The 21,978-nt window shown below is 45.5% G+C and overlaps 1 protein-coding gene across 3 annotated transcripts in view; it reads right to left on the reverse strand.

The window, feature by feature from the left end:
• Positions 1–21,978, reverse strand: part of SFMBT2 (Scm like with four mbt domains 2) — a 205,969-nt gene that overhangs the window by 43,254 nt on the left and 140,737 nt on the right. For 2 of the 3 annotated variants that reach the window (XM_050936824.1, XM_050936825.1), the window contains 4 exons: positions 16,182–16,308; positions 4,590–4,703; positions 1,850–1,892; positions 413–486 (listed from right to left, as the gene is read on the reverse strand). In XM_050936824.1, coding sequence (XP_050792781.1) covers positions 413–486; positions 1,850–1,892; positions 4,590–4,703; positions 16,182–16,308 — 358 coding nt within the window. The remainder of the gene's footprint in view (positions 1–412; positions 487–1,849; positions 1,893–4,589; positions 4,704–16,181; positions 16,309–21,978) is intronic. The other variant, XM_050936826.1, reaches the window with a different exon arrangement.

Genomic DNA, 21,978 nt, shown 5'->3' on the forward strand with positions numbered 1-21,978 from the left:
CGCCTGTAGCAAGTGGGGGAGGGGGCAGCATGCAGGGGAACTCCCCGCCCCAGCTCACCCCTGCCCCGCCTCCTCCCCGAGCACGCCGCGGCTGCTTCACTTGCGGCATCTAAGCTGATTGGCGCCACAAGCCTGAGAGGTGGGAGAAGTGAAGCAGCGACGGCATGCTCGGGGTGCTTGTGCACAGAGCAGGGGTGAGCTGGGGCAGGAGGGTGCCTCAGGGTGGGGGGTGGGGAGCTGCCGCAAGGGGGACGCCTCAGGGCAGAAGGGGGGAGCTGCCGCGAGGGGGGGTGGGTTAGGGCACGAAACATCCTTGCACCAGCCCTGTCTACACTTCTGGCTTTTCCACAACACTTTTGCCAGATGAAGTCTGAAATGATAAAGGCACTTTCTGGTTACTGAGCAGACTCACCTGTTGTGTCTGGCTGAGGGACTGGGCAAAGGTCATGAGGTATTTTCTCAACAGGCACTGTGGATGGCAACCTGCTTAACGACAATATAATGCACTTAATACCAGGAGCCTGGGCGCTGGATCAGAACCTGAGCAACTCACGGTTTTGCATCAGTCTCACGAAAGTATGGTCATCACTTAGTAGCCTGATATCTGCATGGAGATTATAATACTGACATTTTGCCTCATATCCTCAAAAGGATTTAGGTGACTAGCTCCTACTGAAATCAATGGGAGTTAGATATCGAAACATCTTTGAGCATCTGGGTCTTTAAGCACAACACTATTCCAACTAGACTGACTCTGCTATGTCTTACGGCCAGGGATCCGTGCATTTGGGGGCTTTCACTGAAATTCACCCTGGCTGCAAAATTGTGCTCCAGAATCTGAACTTTAATTTTTTTTTAAAAAAATTAAATTTCTGGCTTAATGATGCAAAGATAACGTTAAAAACATGAACCAAGTGTAAACTGATGCAGCATTGTCTGCCTGAGTCTGCAGGAAGCCAGAAACAGCTTGTAAAGGTATGAGCTACCCCATCGAACCCAGTCAGGGTGCAGCGGGCAGCTCGATTTTGTGGATTCTGGAATTTTTTCCAACCTGCTGGAATTCAGCCTTTCTGCCATGGAATTCATAGAGTCTACAGTGCAGACCCAACAGAGATAACAGTCTGAAACGCCCTGTTTAGACTAGTGACTATTTTATTTTTGAAAGGAACCCCTGCAAAAAAATTCAGCCACAGGATTGACACTATAGTTACTAATATGATGTACAGTAGAACCTCAGAGTTAAACACCACAGTTACGAACTGACCCAGTCAACCACACACCTCATTTGGAACCGGAAGTCTGCAATCAGGCAGCAGCAGACACAAAAAAAAAAAAAGCAAATACAACATAGTACTGTGTTAAAGGTAAACTACAGGTCTGTCGCATCTTACGTGCATTTAACATGCACAATTTCAGCTTTACACGGTCAGCAAAAACAAAAATAAAAAAGAGAAAAATAACAATTTAAATACTGTTTCTGTACTGCGGGCGATTCTGCCCGCCATTCAATTCAATGTATTTTGACTATACACGGTTTTCGCTTTACATGCTAACCGCGGAACAGAACCCCCGCGTAAGATGAGAATTGCCTGTACTAAAAAACCAAAGGGAAAACAGTATTTTTCTTCTGCATAGTAAAGTTTCAAAGCTGTATTGTCAATCTTCAGTTATAAACTTTTGAAAGAATGACCAGAACGTTTTGCTCAGAGTTACGAACATTTCAGTTACGAATCATCTCCATTCCCAAGGTGTTCGTAAGTCTAAGGTTCTACTGTAGCTGCTGTACCCCGTTCCCCATAGCAAATCGAATTTATCTACATAGCGAAACTGCTTTTAAACAGAAACCTACTGCTTTTCTGGTTGCACCACTGCAATCTTCCTCTTCTTTCGTACTGCAAAATGAGAGAGGAAGAAAGAAATATATGGTCTGTTGAATAAATGGCTGGAATATAAAATCACATTTAACACAACAAAAGGCTCTTGCATGCTCAGCCCCGCTTTCTGTATTTTTTTTTTTTAAATAAGCCACCATATCATTAAAAAACAAGTGCTTTAAAGAGGCTGTTGTACATTTATTCTTGCTACTGTAAAGCTGATATTGATTTTCTGGGATCTGTACTTAACAAATATTAAAAGAAAAGTAACACAAATATTTTTCCTTGCAGAAACACATGTTCAAGACTGCATTTTGCAAGCATGATTACCCCTGCATTGTCGCTCCCCATCTCTAAATTGTGACAACGCTGCTCAATGTTGCCATAGCAGTAGTCTTCCAAATTAGGTCTGGCTGCCTGATTTTTAACTCCGATATATTTAACTCTTCAAACGGGTTTGACACTTTTTTTTTTTTAAACATTTGCCTTTCAAATGTTAATGAATATAAACAGACTGATGATAATTATTTCAGCTGAAGATGGGAGATTTGCGTTCGTTATACCCCACGAGCAGCTTGATGAATCAGTTCTTGAGATCTCAATCTGGGGTCATGACCAGGCCCCAGAGGAGGGCAGGATCGTGCCAACACTCCCCTTCTGTATTGTTAACTGTTCTCAACTCTTTCTGCCTCCTTCCCTTGGGAGGCTGGTTTTCATCCTCCCTTTTTTCTTCTCTGCACCCAGGATTGTCGCATTCCCCCACTGATCAGATGTCTTCACCCTGTCATCAGGCAGAGTTGGGAAGGGTGAGCCTTCCAAAGAGCTTCCTGGCGCCTCCTCCACTTGCAGGGCGGTGGCGGAACTGCTTCTGCAAGAGGTGGTGAAAGCTAACACATCCTCCTGCTGTAGCTGCTCCTCGGCCCTGGCCTTGCACGACCCCCGCCTTCTCCCCAACCCCTTCCTCTCTTCAGGCCAACCACACGCCACAAGGGGAAGCACAGACCCAGATCTCAGCTTTGTGTCTTGCATCTCTCTTTCAAAAGAGCTGGGCCCAAACCCCAGAACCAAATCTTTGAAAGGTTCCCAGCACATGGGGCTATCCTTGGGGTTTAGGTCCATCTCTTAATGGGACTAAGGAACTTGGGACCTGCTCCTGCACAAGAATCTCAGTGGGGATTGTGCAAGCAGAAAGCTTGCAGGATCTGGGCCCGTGGACATAAAGAGCATCTCTCCTCTCCAGTGTAAGGAAATAGAGAAGCTGGTCCTATAATATCCCCAGGAAAATAAAGTTTTTTCAATACATGGATACTTTAGATCAACACTACAGAGGGATGGCTTAGGGCTAGATTTGGATACCCTTGATTCATGTGAACAAGTATCTTCCTTTGCTTTGATAACAATGGGACTACCCACGGAATAAGGCACTACCCAGTGTGAGTAAGGGTAGCAGAATCTGGCCTAAAAGCAGTTCTAATTTTAATGTATCCAGTGTAAACTGAGAGTAATTCTGCTGATGTCAATGGAATTACACCAGTGTCGAAGTGCAATCTTTGGGTATATGTGAATGGCCACTTGTGTAGACACAACCACTGGACTCTAGCTAGGCTGCTGAAAACAGAATTGAGGCAGTCCCGGTGTGAGCTTCAGCGTGAGCTGATCCCTCGGGTCCGTACTTGCTTGTGCAGCCAGAGCTGAAGCCCGTGGGCTATAGCATCCTCACTTCCATTTTTAGTGAGCAAGCTAAAGCCCAGCTAGCACCAGATCTATCTACATGAACTGCCGTCCACACCTGCGGCTGCTATGTAGACATACCCCTTAGCGCTGGGAAACGGTGCTAGGCTGACAGCTCTGGAGAGCAAAGCCCTCGGTTTTATTGACCATCTGGGCACAGCATGGACAGTGGCAGCACTGGCTTCCCCACATGTATTCCTCAGTCCTGACCTGGGGAGTAAAAGCTCTGTGGTGGCATGCCCCTAAGTGTCTAGGTGAGTTAGGAGCACATGTTCCACTGACATCAACAGGTCTTGTGCTCCTAATCACTTAGGTGCTTTGGCTTGCTGTATCCCATGATCAGTTCCCTGTGCCGTCCAATTCCTGTCTCTCACTTAGGGTATGTCTACACTACAATCATGGGGCATGACTGCTCCATGTGTCGACATACTTGGACCAACTTTGATCTACCTAACTTGGGTACAAGAGCAGTGAAGCCACGGCACCACATGGTTCAACGCAGGCTATACAGACCTGACTTAGAATCCTTGGTAATTACTCACACATGCAACTATAGCTTCACAGCTCCGGCACCTGAGTTAGCAACATCAAAACTAGCTTGGATATGTCTACACAAGCTGCAATTGTGGCCCGGGATTGCAATGCACCCTTAAAGCCTTTGTCACATATTCCTAAGGGACTGTGTTCACCTTAAGGTCTTGGTAGGCTGAGAAATTAATTTCAGAGTGATAAAACCCAGATACCACTGTTATGGCCAGGTTAGATATACCCAGGGCCACATTCCACAACCCTTAGTCACAAGAGCAGCAAATAGTCCCATTCGTAAAGGGTGAACAGGTTCTAACTACTCGGTCCAAGGGTTGCAGAGTCTGACGGCCATTTAAGCAGGTTGGTAGGGAGGAGGAGCAGATTAAGTATATGTGGCTGCTGACTAAGAAACCCTATGTGTATGTTGTCTATTCAGTTGTGGTTTCGCATACTTACAAACTGCTTTGTGGGGTGGTGTGAGGTCGTAAGCATTTGCTTCACACCAACCAACTGGGAAAATGTCCATCGACTCTACATCAACTATATACTCAGGAGCAGGCATCTGTAAACCTAGAAACACAAATGTATAATGCAATTTACACACGGGACGTCTGAGCTCAGAGCGGTTCCAGCATTTGTCATAAACCAAAGGAAGGAAATGATGGGGCACCTGAAAATAAATCGGCTTTTCTGCATTGAGATAAGGCATCATTTTGTCTTCAATTTACTACAGGTAGTAATGACAAGGCTGTTGTCTTTAAAGTGCATTGTGATTCTACAGCAAACCATTAAAGATGTATGGCTGAGCAACTGAAAGTCAGCAAAATGGCAAGGTTAAGGCTGTGTGAGCCCTTCCCCATCCCGATACCACAGGGCGCGATGAAGCAAGCCCTTCGCTCACAGATTCACTGATTTTAAGGACACAAGAGCTCATTATGATCATCAAGAGACCCCATGAAATCCGCTAGGAACTTCGCTATTGCTATCAGTTTTACGTGGAAAGCGCTCAGAGAGTATAGTGGAAGTGACTGGTGGGGTTATCAAACGCTCACGGAAATGATCAGTAGACATTGCTCTCCTGTATCCTTGCCTTTGCATCTGCTACAGCATCCTCGCCTCCTGCTTAATGCAGTGCGATTTGACAGTGCCCAGCCAGCTGACTGCAGGGAATTTTCCACTAATGAATGTTCACCAAGAGCCACCAGCCAAACTGAAACAGTAATTGAACTTTGTGAGGGCAACACAGTCCTTCGGTGAGGAGGTGCCTGCAACGATGGACTCTCCAGCTGAGTCTGGGAGCAGAAACAGATACACAGTCGCAAAGGCATAAAAATACGCCCAGGAGCTCACAACACTGGAAGAAAGGGCAAAGAAAATGACGCTGTGTGTCTCTATGGCCCTCAGAGTAATAGCTGAGCACCTGAAATCATTAATGCATCATATCCTCACCATGCTCTTTGTAGTACCATTCCCGTTTTACAGGTGGGGAACTGAGCCATGAGGCAGATTGCAAGACTTGCCCAGAGACACACAGGAGGTCTGTGGCTGAGCTAGGAATCAAATCCAAGTCTCTCGAGTCCAAGACCATCCTTCCTCCCTTGCAGGAACCTCACTAAAAATGTTGCCAAGGAGGAACAGCCTGTTTTAAAGCATGGAGAATTTTAACTCCTTATACTTCAAAACATCTCATCCCAATTTCTGTGTTCGACTTCAGCTAAAGACCTGGTCCAAAGCCCAGTAACATCAATGGAAAGATTCCTATAGAAGTCCATGGGCCTTGGATGAGGTCCTAAATGCACAGCAAGATGCAAGAAATCAAATCAACTCCAGCACCAGTGTCATGACCAGGACATGGGCAGTCATACCTAGGGGTCAGAGCAGGAGTTGGGAGTCAGGTACCAGGAGATCAAAGTCTGAGACAGGCTCATGGACAGACTGAGAATCAGGCACCAGGAGGCAGGCAGGGTCAGGTGCCAGGCTACAGACAGCAATCAAACAGCAAAGTCGAGAACAAAGCAGGATGGGACGTTAAAGTCTAGGGTCTATCACAAGCAGGGTCTGGAGCAGAGACAGACTTTCTGCTGCTCAGATAGCTTCCCTTCATGGTGTCCTGATTTAAGTACTCGTACTGGCCAATCAGTGGGCTGCGAGGGGCCACCACTTAAGTCCTGCTGGGCGGTACATCCAGCTGAGCCCAGCCTCACAGGGTCCACCTATGGGACCCAAGCAAAAGCCTCCTGTGGTGGTGCAGAGGTGCCAGCAGGCCAGAACCTCCCTGGGCCCAGCACGGCAGGTTCTAATACAGTGACTGAAATGACCCAGGACGTCCTTTGCTTTCATTATTTCAACTGCTCTGTGTTACTGTTCTGATCCAATGTTCTTTTCCTTTTTCTGCTTACAATGACAGGTGCAACATTAAAGTTTGATCCTAAAAATTTACAACTGCAGCCACTCTGAATGGCAAGGACGCACCAAAATGTTTATTTTCTCATCCTGCCACACTGACGCAACGAAGAGACATACATCCAACCACGCTTACGTGGTACTGTTTTCTACGTGAGCATTTGATAACCCCTACCAGTCAATTCCCGACTCTAATAGCTGCACTTAGCTTGAGTCATATAACAAACTGGAAACAACTGGTTTGCAATTTCTGTTTGCCTGATTTATGCATTTTACACCACTGTCTTCACGGCCCAAGAAATGGCCACACGAATGGAGACATTAGGAATAAAAGTAGAATGCGTGAAGAATGAAAAATTCCATCTCCCGTTAAATATATTACATCATTGCAACTTCAGCATCAATTCTTGAAAATATAAACCCAGTTTGTCCCTCAAAAATTACTAGCATGGGGTTTTTACTTCACCAAATTCCTAGTGTAGCCTTACATATTATGCAGAGAGTATACATTATTACTTATATAAATGCAAACAAGAAAGCTTCAGTGTTAAAACCTAAAATGAACTAGTAAAAATTTACAATGCAGATCCTGAGTCATAAAGTAGCAGAAAGCGATGGGATACACACATACAATCTTACATCAGCCCTATGCATCTTTCCTGCTTTGGATGAGCTATACTGCCAGTCATTAAATGCTCCCCATGAAATTTACAGAGTTTTGCTACTGTCTGAAACATGTTTTATTCAGCAAGGTCCCTTATGTCTAACTCGACATGGCTTAACTACTGCAGCCTGTTTTACAGACAGTTTGTGTTGTCAAACTGCAAAACTGGAATGGCACAATCTGCCTGCTGCTTGGATCCCTTGCCCAGCGCTACAGTCTCTGACCTGCCTAATGCCCGGTATCCTGACCTTGGCCTGACTTCTGGTGACCCAAATGGTGCCTGCCCCCTCCAGGTTAGTTCGACTGGCTCCTGCCTGGTCACCTGAACATTGCTCTCCTGACCCAGGTCGCTAACCACTAGACATGGCTGCCCACCTCCCAGCTCTGACAGCTGCTACCAAAATCTCATCTGAATCCCTAATGCTTACAGATTTAGCTGAAGCGTGAAGTTTATGTCCCTTCCAAAACTGCCTTGAGCATTAGCTATTCTAAGGACGTAGCATTCACTATAACAGTAACTGTCATAGGGCCAGACTGTGATGCCATTGCTTACAATGAGTAGTACCATAAGCTTCAGTGGGACAATCCAGGGTGAAAGATGCTTTTTGAGGGGATATCATAATCCTGCTTGTAATTAGAGTTGGTCAGGAATTTGTTATGAAACTTTGTTTTTTAAATAAAAAACCAAAGAGTTATAGAAACAAAAACTGTCTGCAAAACAGCATCAGGGTTGAAGAAACGCCTGACTCAAAAACTTTTGGGTAAAAAAAAAACTTTAAGATAGTTGAACTGAAAAAATTTGGTTCTTTGAATTGAAGTGACTTTTTATTTCAAATTTTTAATAAATTTACACTAAAAAGATAAAAGCCACCATGTTACTTTCGTTTTACACCTCTAAGAGACTTACTCTATGTCAGAGCTCAGGGAATTTCCCCACAAGGTATGTCTACGCTACAGCCGAAGATATAATTCCCATGTACCTGTACAAACTCTGATTGAGCCAGTGTTCTAGAAATAGATTGCAGCCATGTTGGTGAGAAGGGCTAGCTGACCCGAGCACATACCCATCGGAGACGCTAGGTATTCAGGAGGTTTGCCCCTCCCAACACTTGCACTGCTGAGGCTATGTTGCTATTTTTAGTGCACTATCTCAGTTAGAGCTAGAATAGGTTTGTCTCCTCAAGCTGGCATTTACACCACCATTTCTAGTGTAGACACACTCATCATGTGCTGGGTTGGTGGAGGTTATTTTTATGAACACAACTGGAACATCTGATCTGTTTGGTGTTATGAAATACCTTGATTATATGCTTTGGTTGATTTATATACTTAGGGTTTAAGCCAAGCCCTGAGTATTAGAAGACAGGATGAGACCTCGTGTGGGGCAGATTATCCCATATCTGCCTTCTGCAGGATTCTCGTACCTTCCTCTGAAGTATTTGATACTGACCATGGTTGGAGAAAGGATAGTGGACTAGAACTAGTGGATCGGTTTTAGATCAGGGATCTAGTGTGCAGATGAATTTCAGATAACAAAGCTGGATTCAAGGAAAACTGATTTCTGATTTGGATAAGCAGTTAGAAATTCAGTCTGAAATATTGCACCTCAAGGTGTATAACTTGAAACAATGCATATGTTAGAATTCCTCACTGAACTTTGGCTTTAATACGAATCTATGCTACTTTTTATTTATACTACTGCAGCTCTTAAAGGGGCCAACTGAGACCAGGACCCTGCTGGGCTCAATATTGTATATAAACACAGGTTGTGGCTATGCCAAGTTTTCAACCACAACCTTGGAATAAAGGTTTGTGGAGGGTCCACATTAGCATGTACAATCACATTAGCTAACTTGAGTTAAAGGCAAGTCAATTTGAGTTAAAAAATTCGAGTGTGACAAAGCCATAGTGAGACAATCCCTGCACTAGAGCTTACAGGGGAAAAGAAAGGAAGCAGAGGTGAAGTAAGTTGGTCAGGGTCACACAGGCAGTCAGTGGCACTGCTGGGAATAGCACCTACATATCCTGAATCCTGCTCTAGTGCCCTATCCATTGCACCCCACTGTCTCTCATCTACGTCATGCAGCTTTTGACTGTGCCACCTTGAGCTATGATTTCATCGGCTCTCACATGCTATGCAGCATTTGACATGAAGCAGGGATGTAGAAAGAACAGGATACGTGCTGCCTATTTTATGTCTAGCTAAAACCTCCCTGCCAAGGTTCTGGTCAAATGGAATTTCTATTTAGATACCAACTGAGTTATAAAACACTGACAATGGATCGATCAGAGTGATACTGACATCGCCTTGACGACAGCATGATGCTGTGATGCTACTTTCTGTAAACTCCACACGGCCTCTGCCTTCACTGTCCCTTCTATAACGAGCTGTCGGTGCAATGATGGAGGCACTTTGGGTTATGTGTCTGTGTTTTCGTCAACTTTAAGGGGTCTACCTGAGTCCATGAGGGCACTTCTCACCACACATCACAGGATGCCATGTGAAACGAAGTGGCAGGTAACCCACAGTGACAGGGTCAAACAACCAGGAAAGGGTTATGGACCACCAGCGGGTCACATGATCCAGTGATACTGTAACCCAGCTTTGAGAAATAAACCAGCCAGGCACTAACCAGGATATTGATCTGCCAGTGCATGTGAGGCTTTGGGGGTGAGGGGCAAATCCTTTCATCCTTCTCTCTTCTCCATCAGCTGAGCTCCTAGGCTCTGCAGCACAGAAGCAGATGCAGGTGCTCCTGAGCTTTGCAGGAGACAGCTTCCTCCATTGCTCCTGATCTCTGCAAGACACATCCCACCCCCCTCTGTGCCTGAACCCAGCCAGAGATTGACTCCATTTCTCCTCATCCCTACCTTCTGCTAGGAGAGGAGAAGCTCAGGACCCCACGACACTGAACGCCTGTGATGCACCACTCACCATCCTTGGTTTTTAACTTGCGAAGTATGAGTAGGCCAGTGGAGTTCTTGAGGGTTACTGGAATAAACCTGTGGTTGCCTGTATTCAAGTATCCGTGGTTTTAAGTATCAGTTTGGGGATGCTGTACCATAGTGACATCACAGAGTCCTTCTGGGATTTACTTAATGTCTTGACATGCTGAATGGCACCTGACCACAGTCATAGAAAGGCACAGCTACACCATGACTGGGTGGTATCAACACAATCACAACATCAAGGAGTCTATCCTGAAAGCTCTCGGAACAAAGAGCTCCCAGTGATATAAAGCAGAGCAACTACCGGATCGGACTTCAGGCCAGAGCGCTCATGCTGTTGCTATTTCATAATATATTTACTGTTGCATTGCACGGTGACTTTCAAATGCTACTTTTTTTCCACCCTGACTGAACTGGCTTTGTCAACACTGGTTCTCCACTTGTAAGGTAATTCCCTTCTCCTCATGTGCCAGTATATTTATGCCTGTATCTGTAATTTTCACTCCATGAATCTGAAGAAGTGGGTTTACCACCCACAAAAGCTTATGCCCAAATAAATCTGTTAGTCTTTAAGGTGCCACCAGACTCCTTGTTGTTTTTGTGGATACAGACTAACACGGCTACCCTCTGATACTTAATAAGACACTTGCTCTGTATTGTACAGCACCTTTCAAATTGTGAATGGGACCTTCAGAATCAGAACCCCTGAGAAATCAGTTCTATGGAATCAGGACACCTGGGACTCAGTTTGTATGTGCGTTAGGGGCTGCCCTTTTGATTGTTTCAGTTTGGGCACCGTAACTAACTGGCCACACCTCGGCCTCCTGGAATGCGTCAGTGGTGAGCTGCAGAAACATAAATCTAACAGGAGCCGGTGACGGCAGGCCAATGGACCGTCAAAACGGCCTTAGATGTGTTCAGGATTTTCAGAAAGCAAACAAAGGAATAGATTCCACCCTTAAATACACTCACCCAATTCCCATTGCCTTAAGTGGGGGGCTGCACATGTCTCTGAGGGCAAAACCTGGCCATGAAATTAGTTCTTAAAGAGTCTTTTCCCTTACCTTTGCCATGAAACACCACTAGGCACAGCTGATCTCACATGGGTTCTGCCATGACAACGAAGCCAGTAGCTGTAAGTACAGCAGCTTCTGGCTTCTCTGACACTAGTTTGGGCTTAGGTGGTGTCTGGTTGAGATACCCTCCAAGGCGGGGCGGTTTTTATTCCAGAAGCGGCAATCTGTCTGTACTGAACAAACACCCCAGCCCAGTGTATGGGAGCTCAATACTGCATGAGGTGGCACCTTTCAGCTACGACATAAAACCAGGATCCTGGCCTTTTGCGATCAGTAACGATCCCAGTACACTCTTTTGAGCTCCAGTGTCATGGCCAAATTCCGAGCTAGGGGCTTGATCCATGGCAAGATTCAAGGAGGGATGGGACACTTATATGGATAAGACGACAACCCAGAGTTATGCTGATAAATAGTTTGGAAGGGATATTAAACCTCATGCTTCAGAGCTTTAACCAATCTATTAGAGATCAAGATGAGACCCATGTAGAGGGGAGATTATCCCTCATCTGCCTATTGCGGTGTTCTCACACCTTCCTCTGAAGCACCTGATGCTGGCCACAGTCAGAGACAGAATTCTGGACTAGAGGATCCCGTCTGGCAGTTCCTTTATTGCTGTGTGCAGAGGAGGGTGTGGTATGCATAAGAGTGCAGAGGGGAGATGCAGGAAACACAGATGGTGATGAAAAGTGCAAGATACTGAGCACAGCTCACTTTGCCTGCTCTGTTCTTATGGGTGCACAACCCAGAAAGCAGTGGGTTGGGGCATGGAAACAGAGGGTGCTGGGCCCTAATCCAAAACATGTAAATGAATTGCTCAGCAGCCATTGGTTAGAGTGCTGAGTTGCTTCTCTACCCATCTACCTGGATGGAGAAGCAACGTACCAAAGTGAGTGGCTCATACACACCTGTCCAGTTTTTCCTAACACCTTTGCCTCTGCTTCCACTCAAGATCAGGACCCAAGTGATTACATGGTGTCAACCTCCCTTCCTCATGCACTTGTCAACAGACATTGTATCTTTCTTTACTTCCTGTTCTACACCACTGTATAGGGTTGCTGTGCACTTGAATAATTGCCATGTTCTACCCCATCCTGACCACCAGTGCAGAACATTTTCAAGCCCTCTGAGATATCGGAGTAGAAAGGTGCTATAGAAGTACAAAGCACTATTCATTGTCCAGAGCAAAAGCGCAGCAGAATTAGATCCTGTACAGTAATTAGCTAAACATTTCTCTTTCTTTGTCACATGGCTTTAACAAACGTCCTTGCTTGGTGCTCAAACTATGATGAACATCCCACTTTGAAAAAATAGAGCTACGGCCTTTATTTTGGACTCCAGGCCTGCAGCTTCAATTTACAGGTAATCACTGAACCAACATCATGCGCAGACAATACAAAATGTTACATACACCTAATGGAACCAGATTATCTCAGCACCAACCAAGGCACATTTAAGATCTCTGCTTCCTTTGTAGGATATCAGGGAATAGAGACAATGGATTTCAGGAAGGCGGATTTTGGTAAGCTCAGGGAGCTGATAGGTAAGGTCCCATGGGAATCAAGACTGAGGGGAAAAACAACTGAGGAGAGTTGGCAGTTTTTCAAAGGGACACTATTAAGGGCCCAAAAGCAAGCTATTCCGATGGGTAGGAAAGATAGAAAATGTAGCAAAAGACCACCTTGGCTTAACCACGAGATCTTGCATGACCTACAAAATAAAAAGGAGTCATATAAAAAATGAAAACTAGGTCAGATTACAAAGGAGGAATATAGGCAAATAACACAGGAATGCAGGGGCAAGATTAGAAAGGCAAAGGCACAAAATGAGCTCAAACTAGCTATGGGAATAAAGGGAAACAAGACGACTTTTTATCAATACATTAGAAGCAAGAGGAAGACCAAGGACAGGGTAGGCCCACTGCTCAGTGAGGAGGGAGAAACAGTAACAGGAAACTTGGAAACGGCAGAGATGCTTAAGGACTTCTTTGTTTCAGTCTTCACTGAGAAGTCTGAAGGAATGTCTAACATAGTGAATGCTTATGGGAAGGGGGTAGGTTTAGAAGATAAAATAAAAAAAGAGCAAGTTAAAAATCACTTAGAAAAAAGTTAGATGCCTGCAAGTCACCAGGGCCTGATGAAATGCATCCTAGAATACTCAAGGAGTTAATAGAGGAGGTATCTGAGCCTCTAGCTATTATCTTTGGAAAGTCATGGGAGACAGGAGAGATTGCAGAGGACTGGAAAAGGGCAAATATAGTGCCCATCTATAAAAAGGGAAATAAAAACAACCCAGAAAACTACAGACCAGTTAGTTTAACTTCTGTGCCAGGGAAGATAATGGAGCAAGTAATTAAAGAAAACATCTGCAAACACTTGGAAGGTGGTAAGGTGATAGGGAATAGCCAGCATGGATTTGTAAAGAACAAATCGTGTCAAACCAATCTGATAGCTTTCTTTGATAGGATAATGAGTCTTGTGGATAAAGGAGAAGCGGTGGATGTGGTATACCTAGACTTTAGTAAGGCATTTGATACGGTCTCGCATGATATCCTTATCGATAAACTAGGCAAATACAATTTAGATGGGGCTACTATAAGGTGGGTGCATAACTGGCTGGATAACCGTACTCAGAGAGTAGTTATTAATGGCTCCCAATCCTGCTGCAAAGGTATAACAAGTGGGGTTCCGCAGGGGTCTGTTTTGGGACCGGCTCTGTTCAATATCTTCATCAACGACTTAGATGTTGGCATAGAAAGTACGCTTATTAAGTTTGCAGACGATACCAAACTGGGAGGGATTGCAACTGCTTTGGAGGACAGGATCAAAATTCAAAATGATCTGGAGAAATTGGAGAAATGGTCTGAGGTAAACAGGATGAAGTTCAATAAAGACAAATGCAAAGTGCTCCACTTAGGAAGGAACAATCAGTTTCACACATACGGAATGGGAAGAGACTGTCTAGGAAGGAGTATGGCAGAAAGAGATCTAAGGGTCATAGTGGACCACAAGCTAAATATGAGTCAACAGTGTGATACTGTTGCAAAAAAAGCAAACGTGATTCTGGGATGCATTAACAAGTGTGTTGTAAACAAGATACGAGATGTCATTCTTCCGCTCTACTCTGCGCTGGTTAGGCCTCAACTGGAGTATTGTGTCCAGTTCTGGGCACCGCATTTCAAGAAAGATGTGGAGAAGTTGGAGAGGGTCCAGAGAAGAGCAACAAGAATGATTAAAGGTCTTGAGAACATGACTTATGAAGGAAGGCTGAAAGAATTGGGTTTGTTTAGTTTGGAAAAGAGAAGACTGAGAGGGGACATGATAGCAGTTTTCAAGTATCTAAAAGGGTGTCATCAGGAGGAGGGAGAAAACTTGTTCACCTTAGCCTCTAATGATAGAACAAGAAGCAATGGGCTTAAACTGCAGCAAGGGAGATTTAGGTTGGACATTAGGAAAAAGTTCCTAACTGTCAGGGTAGTTAAACACTGGAATAAATTGCCTAGGGAGGTTGTGGAATCTCCATCTCTGGAGATATTTAAGAGTAGGTTAGATAAATGTCTATTAGGGATGGTCTAGACAGTATTTGGTCCTGCCATGAGGGCAGGGGACTAGACTCGATGACCTCTCGAGGTCCCTTCCAGTCCTAGAGTCTATAAGGATTGGAAGGGACCTCAGGAGGTCATCTAGTCCAACCCCGTGCTCAAAGCAGGACCAATCCCCAGACAGATTTTTGCCCCAGATCCCTACATGGCCCCCTCAAGGACTGAACTCTCAATGCTGAATTTAGCAGGCCAATGCTCAAACCGCTGAGCTATCCTTCCTCTTGTTTCAGTAATTCATTGACAATAATTTTAACACACATGGAAGACGAGCACTGTGTTCTGAACATCAGTCCTGCAAAGCTGTACTCATTCCAGGAGTCCTTATTCACCCAAGCGCTGTCCTGGAGAAAGAACTACTCAGGTAAGTGTTTGTGTAACACCAGCAGACGCTGGTTAGCAGTGGCTGGGATCAAACTTGGGACCTCTAGAGCTTAATGCATGAGCCTCTACTGCCTGATCTAAAAGAACACATGGCTGTAGCAGGCTCATCAAATGTTAGCTGCCACTAGAGGGGGACAGAGTGCCACACCAAGCAGGTATGGGTTTCATAGGTATGATCCGGTCCATAATTATCTCATCAGCATCTCAGTTTAGGAGAGGATTAGTGGAAAAGAAACTCTATTGAGATGAATGTGAGCCCAATTAATTACCGCTACTGCAGAGCCATTATTACTTGTAGGGTGGTGGTGCTTGCAACAGGCAGAGTGCTTTCCAAAGGCTACAGACAGTCCCCGCATGGAAGAGTGTGCGGCCTAAAATGAGAAGTGGCAGACAAAGAGCGGGAGAAAGGGCTGCTATATGCATGCAGTTGGCCAGGGGGAAGGCTGGCACAAGCCTGGTTAGTTCCCAGGCGTTAGGTGGGTGGGTGCAGGTAGGAAATGAAGTGACAGGGAAAGGTGAGAAAGAAATGAGGCTGATTAGGTCAAGCAAAGGGGTCAGGGAGGTGGAAAGGTGGGGGCTATGAGAGTGCATGGTGGGACTGGAGCAGAGTTCCAAGGCCAGCAGAAATCTCATTATGTCGTTGGCAGGCCAAAGCTCTGGAGGTAGCTTCCGGGGTTGTGAGGAGGCTGCCTTGGAAACTTCCCCCCACATTGTGTTCGTTGGTAATGGCCATGTGGGTGGAGAGGACCCTGTGATCTAGTGTCCTGCAGCCCTGTGGTCTGGTCCATGGGGGAGCAGGGAGAAGGACAACATCGGATAATTTAGTCCTTATTGACTGTATATAAAAAAGCAGGAGTGGGAGGCGGGGAGCTGCGAGGCATGCAGGGTGGCGGACAGCAATTGAGAAGGCTGGAATAAACTTGCCCAGTAACACAAAGACAATAGGCCTCTATGACACCGCAGTCATTTCAACGTACCTTCCAGGTGAAGCCACATTAACCTTCCTTTAACTGAGGTGATAGAAGCAACGCATATTTCAGCAGGGTTCCTGGGGTTCACAGCCTCCAGCTTCATGTTCTTAGTAAAGCCCCGGCTGAAGGATGTCTGAAAGAGGTCAAGCGTCAACACTGAAACACTGCACCACAGCACAGAATGGCTTTAAATAAGACTCTCCCTTGGTTTCCATGGAGAACACAGGAGATGTCTAGGACCACATAGGCCAAGAACTCACCAAGATTCGAAAAGGGATTTAGATGGGTATGAACAACATCCAGCATTATCATAAAGACAACTTCTGGAAGAGATATTCAATCTTGTGCTTCCGGGCTTAAGTCAAATTTTGAATATCAGAGACCAGAATGAGACGTAGGTGAGGGAGGCAGATTATCTCACATCTGCCTATTGCGGGTCTCTGCACCTTCTTCTGAAGCATCTAGTGCCGGCCACTGTCAGAGACAGGATACTGGACTAGAGGGACTATGGGTCTGATCCAGTCTAGTAACTCCTGTGTTCCCAGAACCAAACTTCCAGAGCAAACCCTCCATCTGCATGTACAAATTAGATAACTGTGCACCCATTTACTCACAGAGTTCCCCAGTTTGATTGTGAGCTTGTCTGCAAGAACAACTAGTTCACGGCAAACTGGGGGTGTGAATCTACTGTTTGTTTGTTTTTAAACAGATTAAAAAATTTATTAAAGCTAATGTTTAAAATCAGTTTTACACAAGTTTAAGAAGGAAGGTACTTTGCATCTGAGGTCAGGCTTGTGTTATGGGACATTACAAGTATCGGTTACAAGGTTCACAAGAAACATACCTATTATATAACCAGCATAGAACCAGATTGGGGTGTGGGAGTTTTAAAGCGCCAGTGAATAAGTGATCTCGGGTATGCCACCCACAGAATGTAGTTAGAGTCCAAGTCACTAGAGTACACTTTGAACTAGTCCTCTTTGAAATAGGTCTAGATCAAAGCCCATTAACAGTCTGTTAATGTGCATCAGCTGGATCCATGTGGGCAGTTAGTCCACAGAAGGCTACTGTAGGCTAGATTCACACCCTACTTGCCACAAACTAAAACACTCATGTAGATAAGCCCTTAGTTCAGTACAGAGTGACACATCCTCAGCTGGTGGAAATGGATGTAACTCCATTCACTTGAACACAGGTTGACTTCATGTCAAACTGTTGAGTTCTGCTGATGTACATCAGATAAGGATCTGGCCATGAGTTGTAATGGCTCATCTATACCACACAGCTCTGAGAATATGGCCCTTGCCAATTTTTCAGCCTTTTGAGAATAAGCATGTATCTGTCAATGCTAATTACCACCAAGATCGATCCTAGTGTATTTCTAAGATTTGGTTTATCTGGAATGATGTACACATAAAATAAAATCTTCAAATTTATTATTTTATTATAGGTGGAGCTGACAGTACTGCTGATTATTAAGGTTGCCCAACACTTCCATTAGAAGACCCAGTTGTTCAGTTGTTTGCCAGACTTTAATCGCTTGTGCTGAAATTTTCCATGCTGGGTGTTTGCATCATGCTGAATATTTTGTAAAAATTTCAGCCAAAATGATTCAGTTGTTTCTGAGAACAAGACTAGGGAAATGTCCATGTTAAAAATTTCGGCTGGTTTTATCATTGACAAGCTCTAGCTTCTCCAGGCTTTGGCACAGGGAGTTGAAATTTAGCAGGTGGCGGCCTTTGCGGCAGGGATGTGCCTTTTGCCATCCCTGTAACAATCTGCCCAAATTCAGCCAACTAACAAGCCTTTGAAAAGCCGCAACGAGCACATGCTCAGTAGAGACTCGTTAGAGATTGGCAGATGAATTCCCCAGAGATTCCACCTGCATTGGGCACGCTCCAGCCGGAGTTGCAGGGGGCCTAGAAGGACACTTCCTTCAATTGCATTTCCCAGATGCTCCAGGCCAGGCCAGGTCTATGTCTCTGCCTGGGAACCGAAACTGAAGCAGGGAAAATGTCTCTCCTGTGCTGTCCGTGACATTCCACCTCCCCACACCCTGCCCCACTTGCCCCAGGTACCAGGGAAGAAGAAGCCACTTAAACTGAATGCAGAGAGGACAAGAGCCAGACTTGGGATGGGGCTGGAGGAGATTGGGACTGAAAGCTGGAGTGGGAGAAGAGGGAAATGGGCTGGGAGCTGAGTGGAGGAGACTGGGCCTGGCTAGGCAAGGAGACTGGGAGCCAGGAAGGAAACTGAGAGGACTGGAAGCCAATGAGTGGGTGAGATACTGAGATCTGACAAAAGGCTGGGGCAGGGGATGGAATAGGATTGGCTAGGCAAGGAGACGGGGATTGGGAACCGGTATGGAGGGGGAAAGCAGGAGAAAGATCTGGTGAGGAGCTGGGCGCGGGGGGGACTGGAACTGGCTGGGTAAACAGACTGGGGCAAAGGGCTGGGGTGCTGAGATTGGGCTAGAAGCCCAGAGAGGGAGAGTGGCACTGGGAGTCAGTGAGGAGGGGAATGTGGGTGACCGGAGGTGGGGGCTGGAGGGAAGATGAGGGAGAGGAATAGAATGAGGAGAGAACTGGGACTGGCTGGGCAAGGAGACCTGGAGTAGGAGTGATGTTGGGGAGACTTGGACAGGGAATCCAGAATGGTGTGCTCATGACTGGCTGGGCAAGGAGACTGGGACGGGGATGAGAGGCCTGTGGAGCGGAGACTGAGATTGGTTAGGTGAGGAGAATTGGACTGAGACAAAGAGCCAAGGATGGCGAAGAGACAGGGCAGGGAATGGTTGAAAGACAAAGGGCAGGTGGGATCTAGCTTGGAGGGAAATAGGTAGAAGAGTCTGTGCCCACTAGGGAACTCTCACCTCCGCAGGATGACAACCTACTACTGCTATCAGTTTCTCTGTTAGCTCAAGTGGCATAGATCTAAAGCTTCCAACCCTGCTGATGACCCATGTGGGCGTCAATATGATACCACGTGACAGGATTCCTGGGGGGAGGCACTTTGCTTTTTTAAAAAGCTACGAAATTACACACAAAAAACTATGTTAAAAGAACATTATCATGGGTGCAAAATCAAGCCATCAAAATTTAGGAAATGCCAGAATCAAGGCTGCCTGTGCAACCTAAATTTGGCCCCTTCGTGTATTTGCATTATGATACAATCTTTAATTACACAACCACACACTAGTTTTTCTGACTCAGTCAGTGCACAGGATGGACCTACTCTGGGATGAATTAGGTTTGTGTAGTACAGACGTGTTGCCTGTGGGACTCCTGCTTCATCTGTTGCCGGAGTTAAAAGGTGCAGTGAATAAGCAGGGGATTGCAGGAAGAGAAAAGATGGTCTCATGATTAAGGCCACTGACTGCTTCCCTGGAGAAATGGATTATACTCCTGTCTCTGTCACAGACTTCCTATGTGATACTAGGCAGACTCTGAGGTCTGATTTCCAGAAGTGCGGAGCACTCACAGCTGCAGCTGAAGTCAACAGGAGCAAACATATAAAATGCTAGTGTAACCCACACACCTCCTGGGTGTGGTGCTCTGTCCTTTCTAGTGGCACTGAGACCACTTAGAAATTAATCAGTCTACTACAGCCTTAGCTAAAAAACATGTGGCTCCAGAGGTCCCAGGTTTAATCCCGATGACCAGGTCTGTCAGTGTTACAAGTGTGGGTTTGTCTGGAATATCAATTAGGAAGTCTCCAAAACTTGGGATGCGCTTCCTCAGCTAGGGGAAGTATATAACCCACACACCTCCTGGGTGTGGTGCTCTGTCCCCTCTAGTGACACTGAGACCACTTAGAGCAGGGGTTCTCAAACCGGGGTCAGGACCCCTCAAGGGGTCACGAGGTTATTACATAGGGGGTTGCAAACTGTCAGCCTCCACCCCAAACCCTGCTTTGCCTCCAGCATTTATAATGGTGTTAAATATATAAAAAAGTATTTTTATTTTATACGGGGTGTCGCACTCAGAGGCTAGAGGTGTGAAAGGGGTCGCCAGTAAAAAAGTTTGAGAATCGCTGACTTAGAGCTTGATGAGTCTGCTATGGCCTTAGCTAAGGGCTATGTGACTTTTAGCTCATGCAGTAGAAGCTCATGCATTTAGCTCCAGAGGTCCCAGGTTTGATACCGACTACCAGGGTCTCTCAGCATAGCAGAAGCCACTGCTGAATACTCTGAAAAATCAAGTCATAGATGTCTCAAATTAGGTACCCAAAATTAGTGGAATTTTGACCATTGTCTCTTGGTGTCTATGTTTCCCCACCTGTAAAGCAGGGATAATACCCACTCATTTCACAGAGTTATGATGAAAATAAATCCATGAATGAAGCATTCAGATACTATAGCGCTGTGCACAATAGAAAGACCACGAGGCAATTAATCATTCAGTCTTCAGATTGGGCATGAATTGCATGCAGTAAATAAGGGATGGGGGCCACACACTGAACAACAAGTAAAACAGCTGCTTATTAAGTGAGCACCATCCATCCTGTGCACCAAACCAGGTAGTGGTCCCACAGAAAAAATAGGATGTGATCATGTTATTAAAGAATGTATCATAATCCATACGCCCAAGGGGGGTGAATTAAGGTTGCATGGGCAACCTTCATTCTGGCATTTCCTAATTTTTGGGTGCTTAACATTGAAACCTGATTTTTTTTTTTTTTTTTAAACACAGGGTGTTGTGTGTAATTTTGATTTCAACCGATAAAAGACACTGACTCAAAGAGTTCACACGCCCTTTGGGCCAGATCCTCAGCTGGTGTGAACGAGTTCAGCTCTCTTCACATCAATGGCTGTAGCTGTGTTCGCTTCAGCGGAGATTTACACCAGTTGAGGATCTGACTTGTCATGATTTGGTGAGGCACTCATAGACCACAGCGACAGGGATCCATATAAGACCTTAGCTAGACAGACAGGCATGTGGGCAGAAAGTCAAAATCACAATTTGCAACAATGCACACAACAGCAGCAGACCATTCACAACCCCAGCACCAAAACAGCCACTCACTTCACAGAACAAAGGAGGATTCCCACTTTCGGTTCCCACTGAAGCCCCAGGACCCTATAAAACCTCCTCAGATTCCCAAACCCACACAAGTCAGCCTTTCCCAAATGCTCATCACAAGAATCTTCTGCTCATGCATGTACATTCCTCCCTGACCTGTCCCCAGCGTTCGCTTTCCCTACACTCTTTTTCCCATTTAGCAGACCCCCCTCCTAACTAACCCCCACTCCCTCCAAACATTTGATGGAATTAATCTAACGTCTGCCTACATCACACTGTTCACTCTACTTATGTTTTACACTCCTTTTCTCTATGACGTGTCTGTCTTGTCTACGTAGACCCCAAACTCTTTGGGGAAGGGACTACCTGCTACTCCGTGTTTGAACAGCCCTGAGTACAATGGGGCCTTGATCTTGGTTGGTCCCTATACATCACCGTAATAAACATGATTATTAATAATTGTCATTAATCCAAGATATCTTGGGTTCCTTCTGGCATCCCCTATACATGAGGCATGGGACAATGGCTTTCATCTTTTGGTCAGGCTTAGCTAGCATGTACTCGATCTCTTTTCCTCATCAAGACAAAGCCAATGAGCGTCGTCATTAACTTCCCTGGGGCTTCTCATGTGACTAAAGGCTGCAGGATGAGGCCTTTATTTCATTAAGATTTCTTGCAAAATTGAAAAAATGAATTGCACACAGGAGCTTTTTCCATGTTCTCCTTATCGCCTGGACTATTCAAAGCCAGGCCCAACACTCAGACAGGCTTCCAGCTTCTAA

This window comes from Gopherus flavomarginatus, chromosome 1, assembly GCF_025201925.1.
Source record: "Gopherus flavomarginatus isolate rGopFla2 chromosome 1, rGopFla2.mat.asm, whole genome shotgun sequence".
Lineage (NCBI taxonomy): Eukaryota > Metazoa > Chordata > Testudines > Testudinidae > Gopherus > Gopherus flavomarginatus.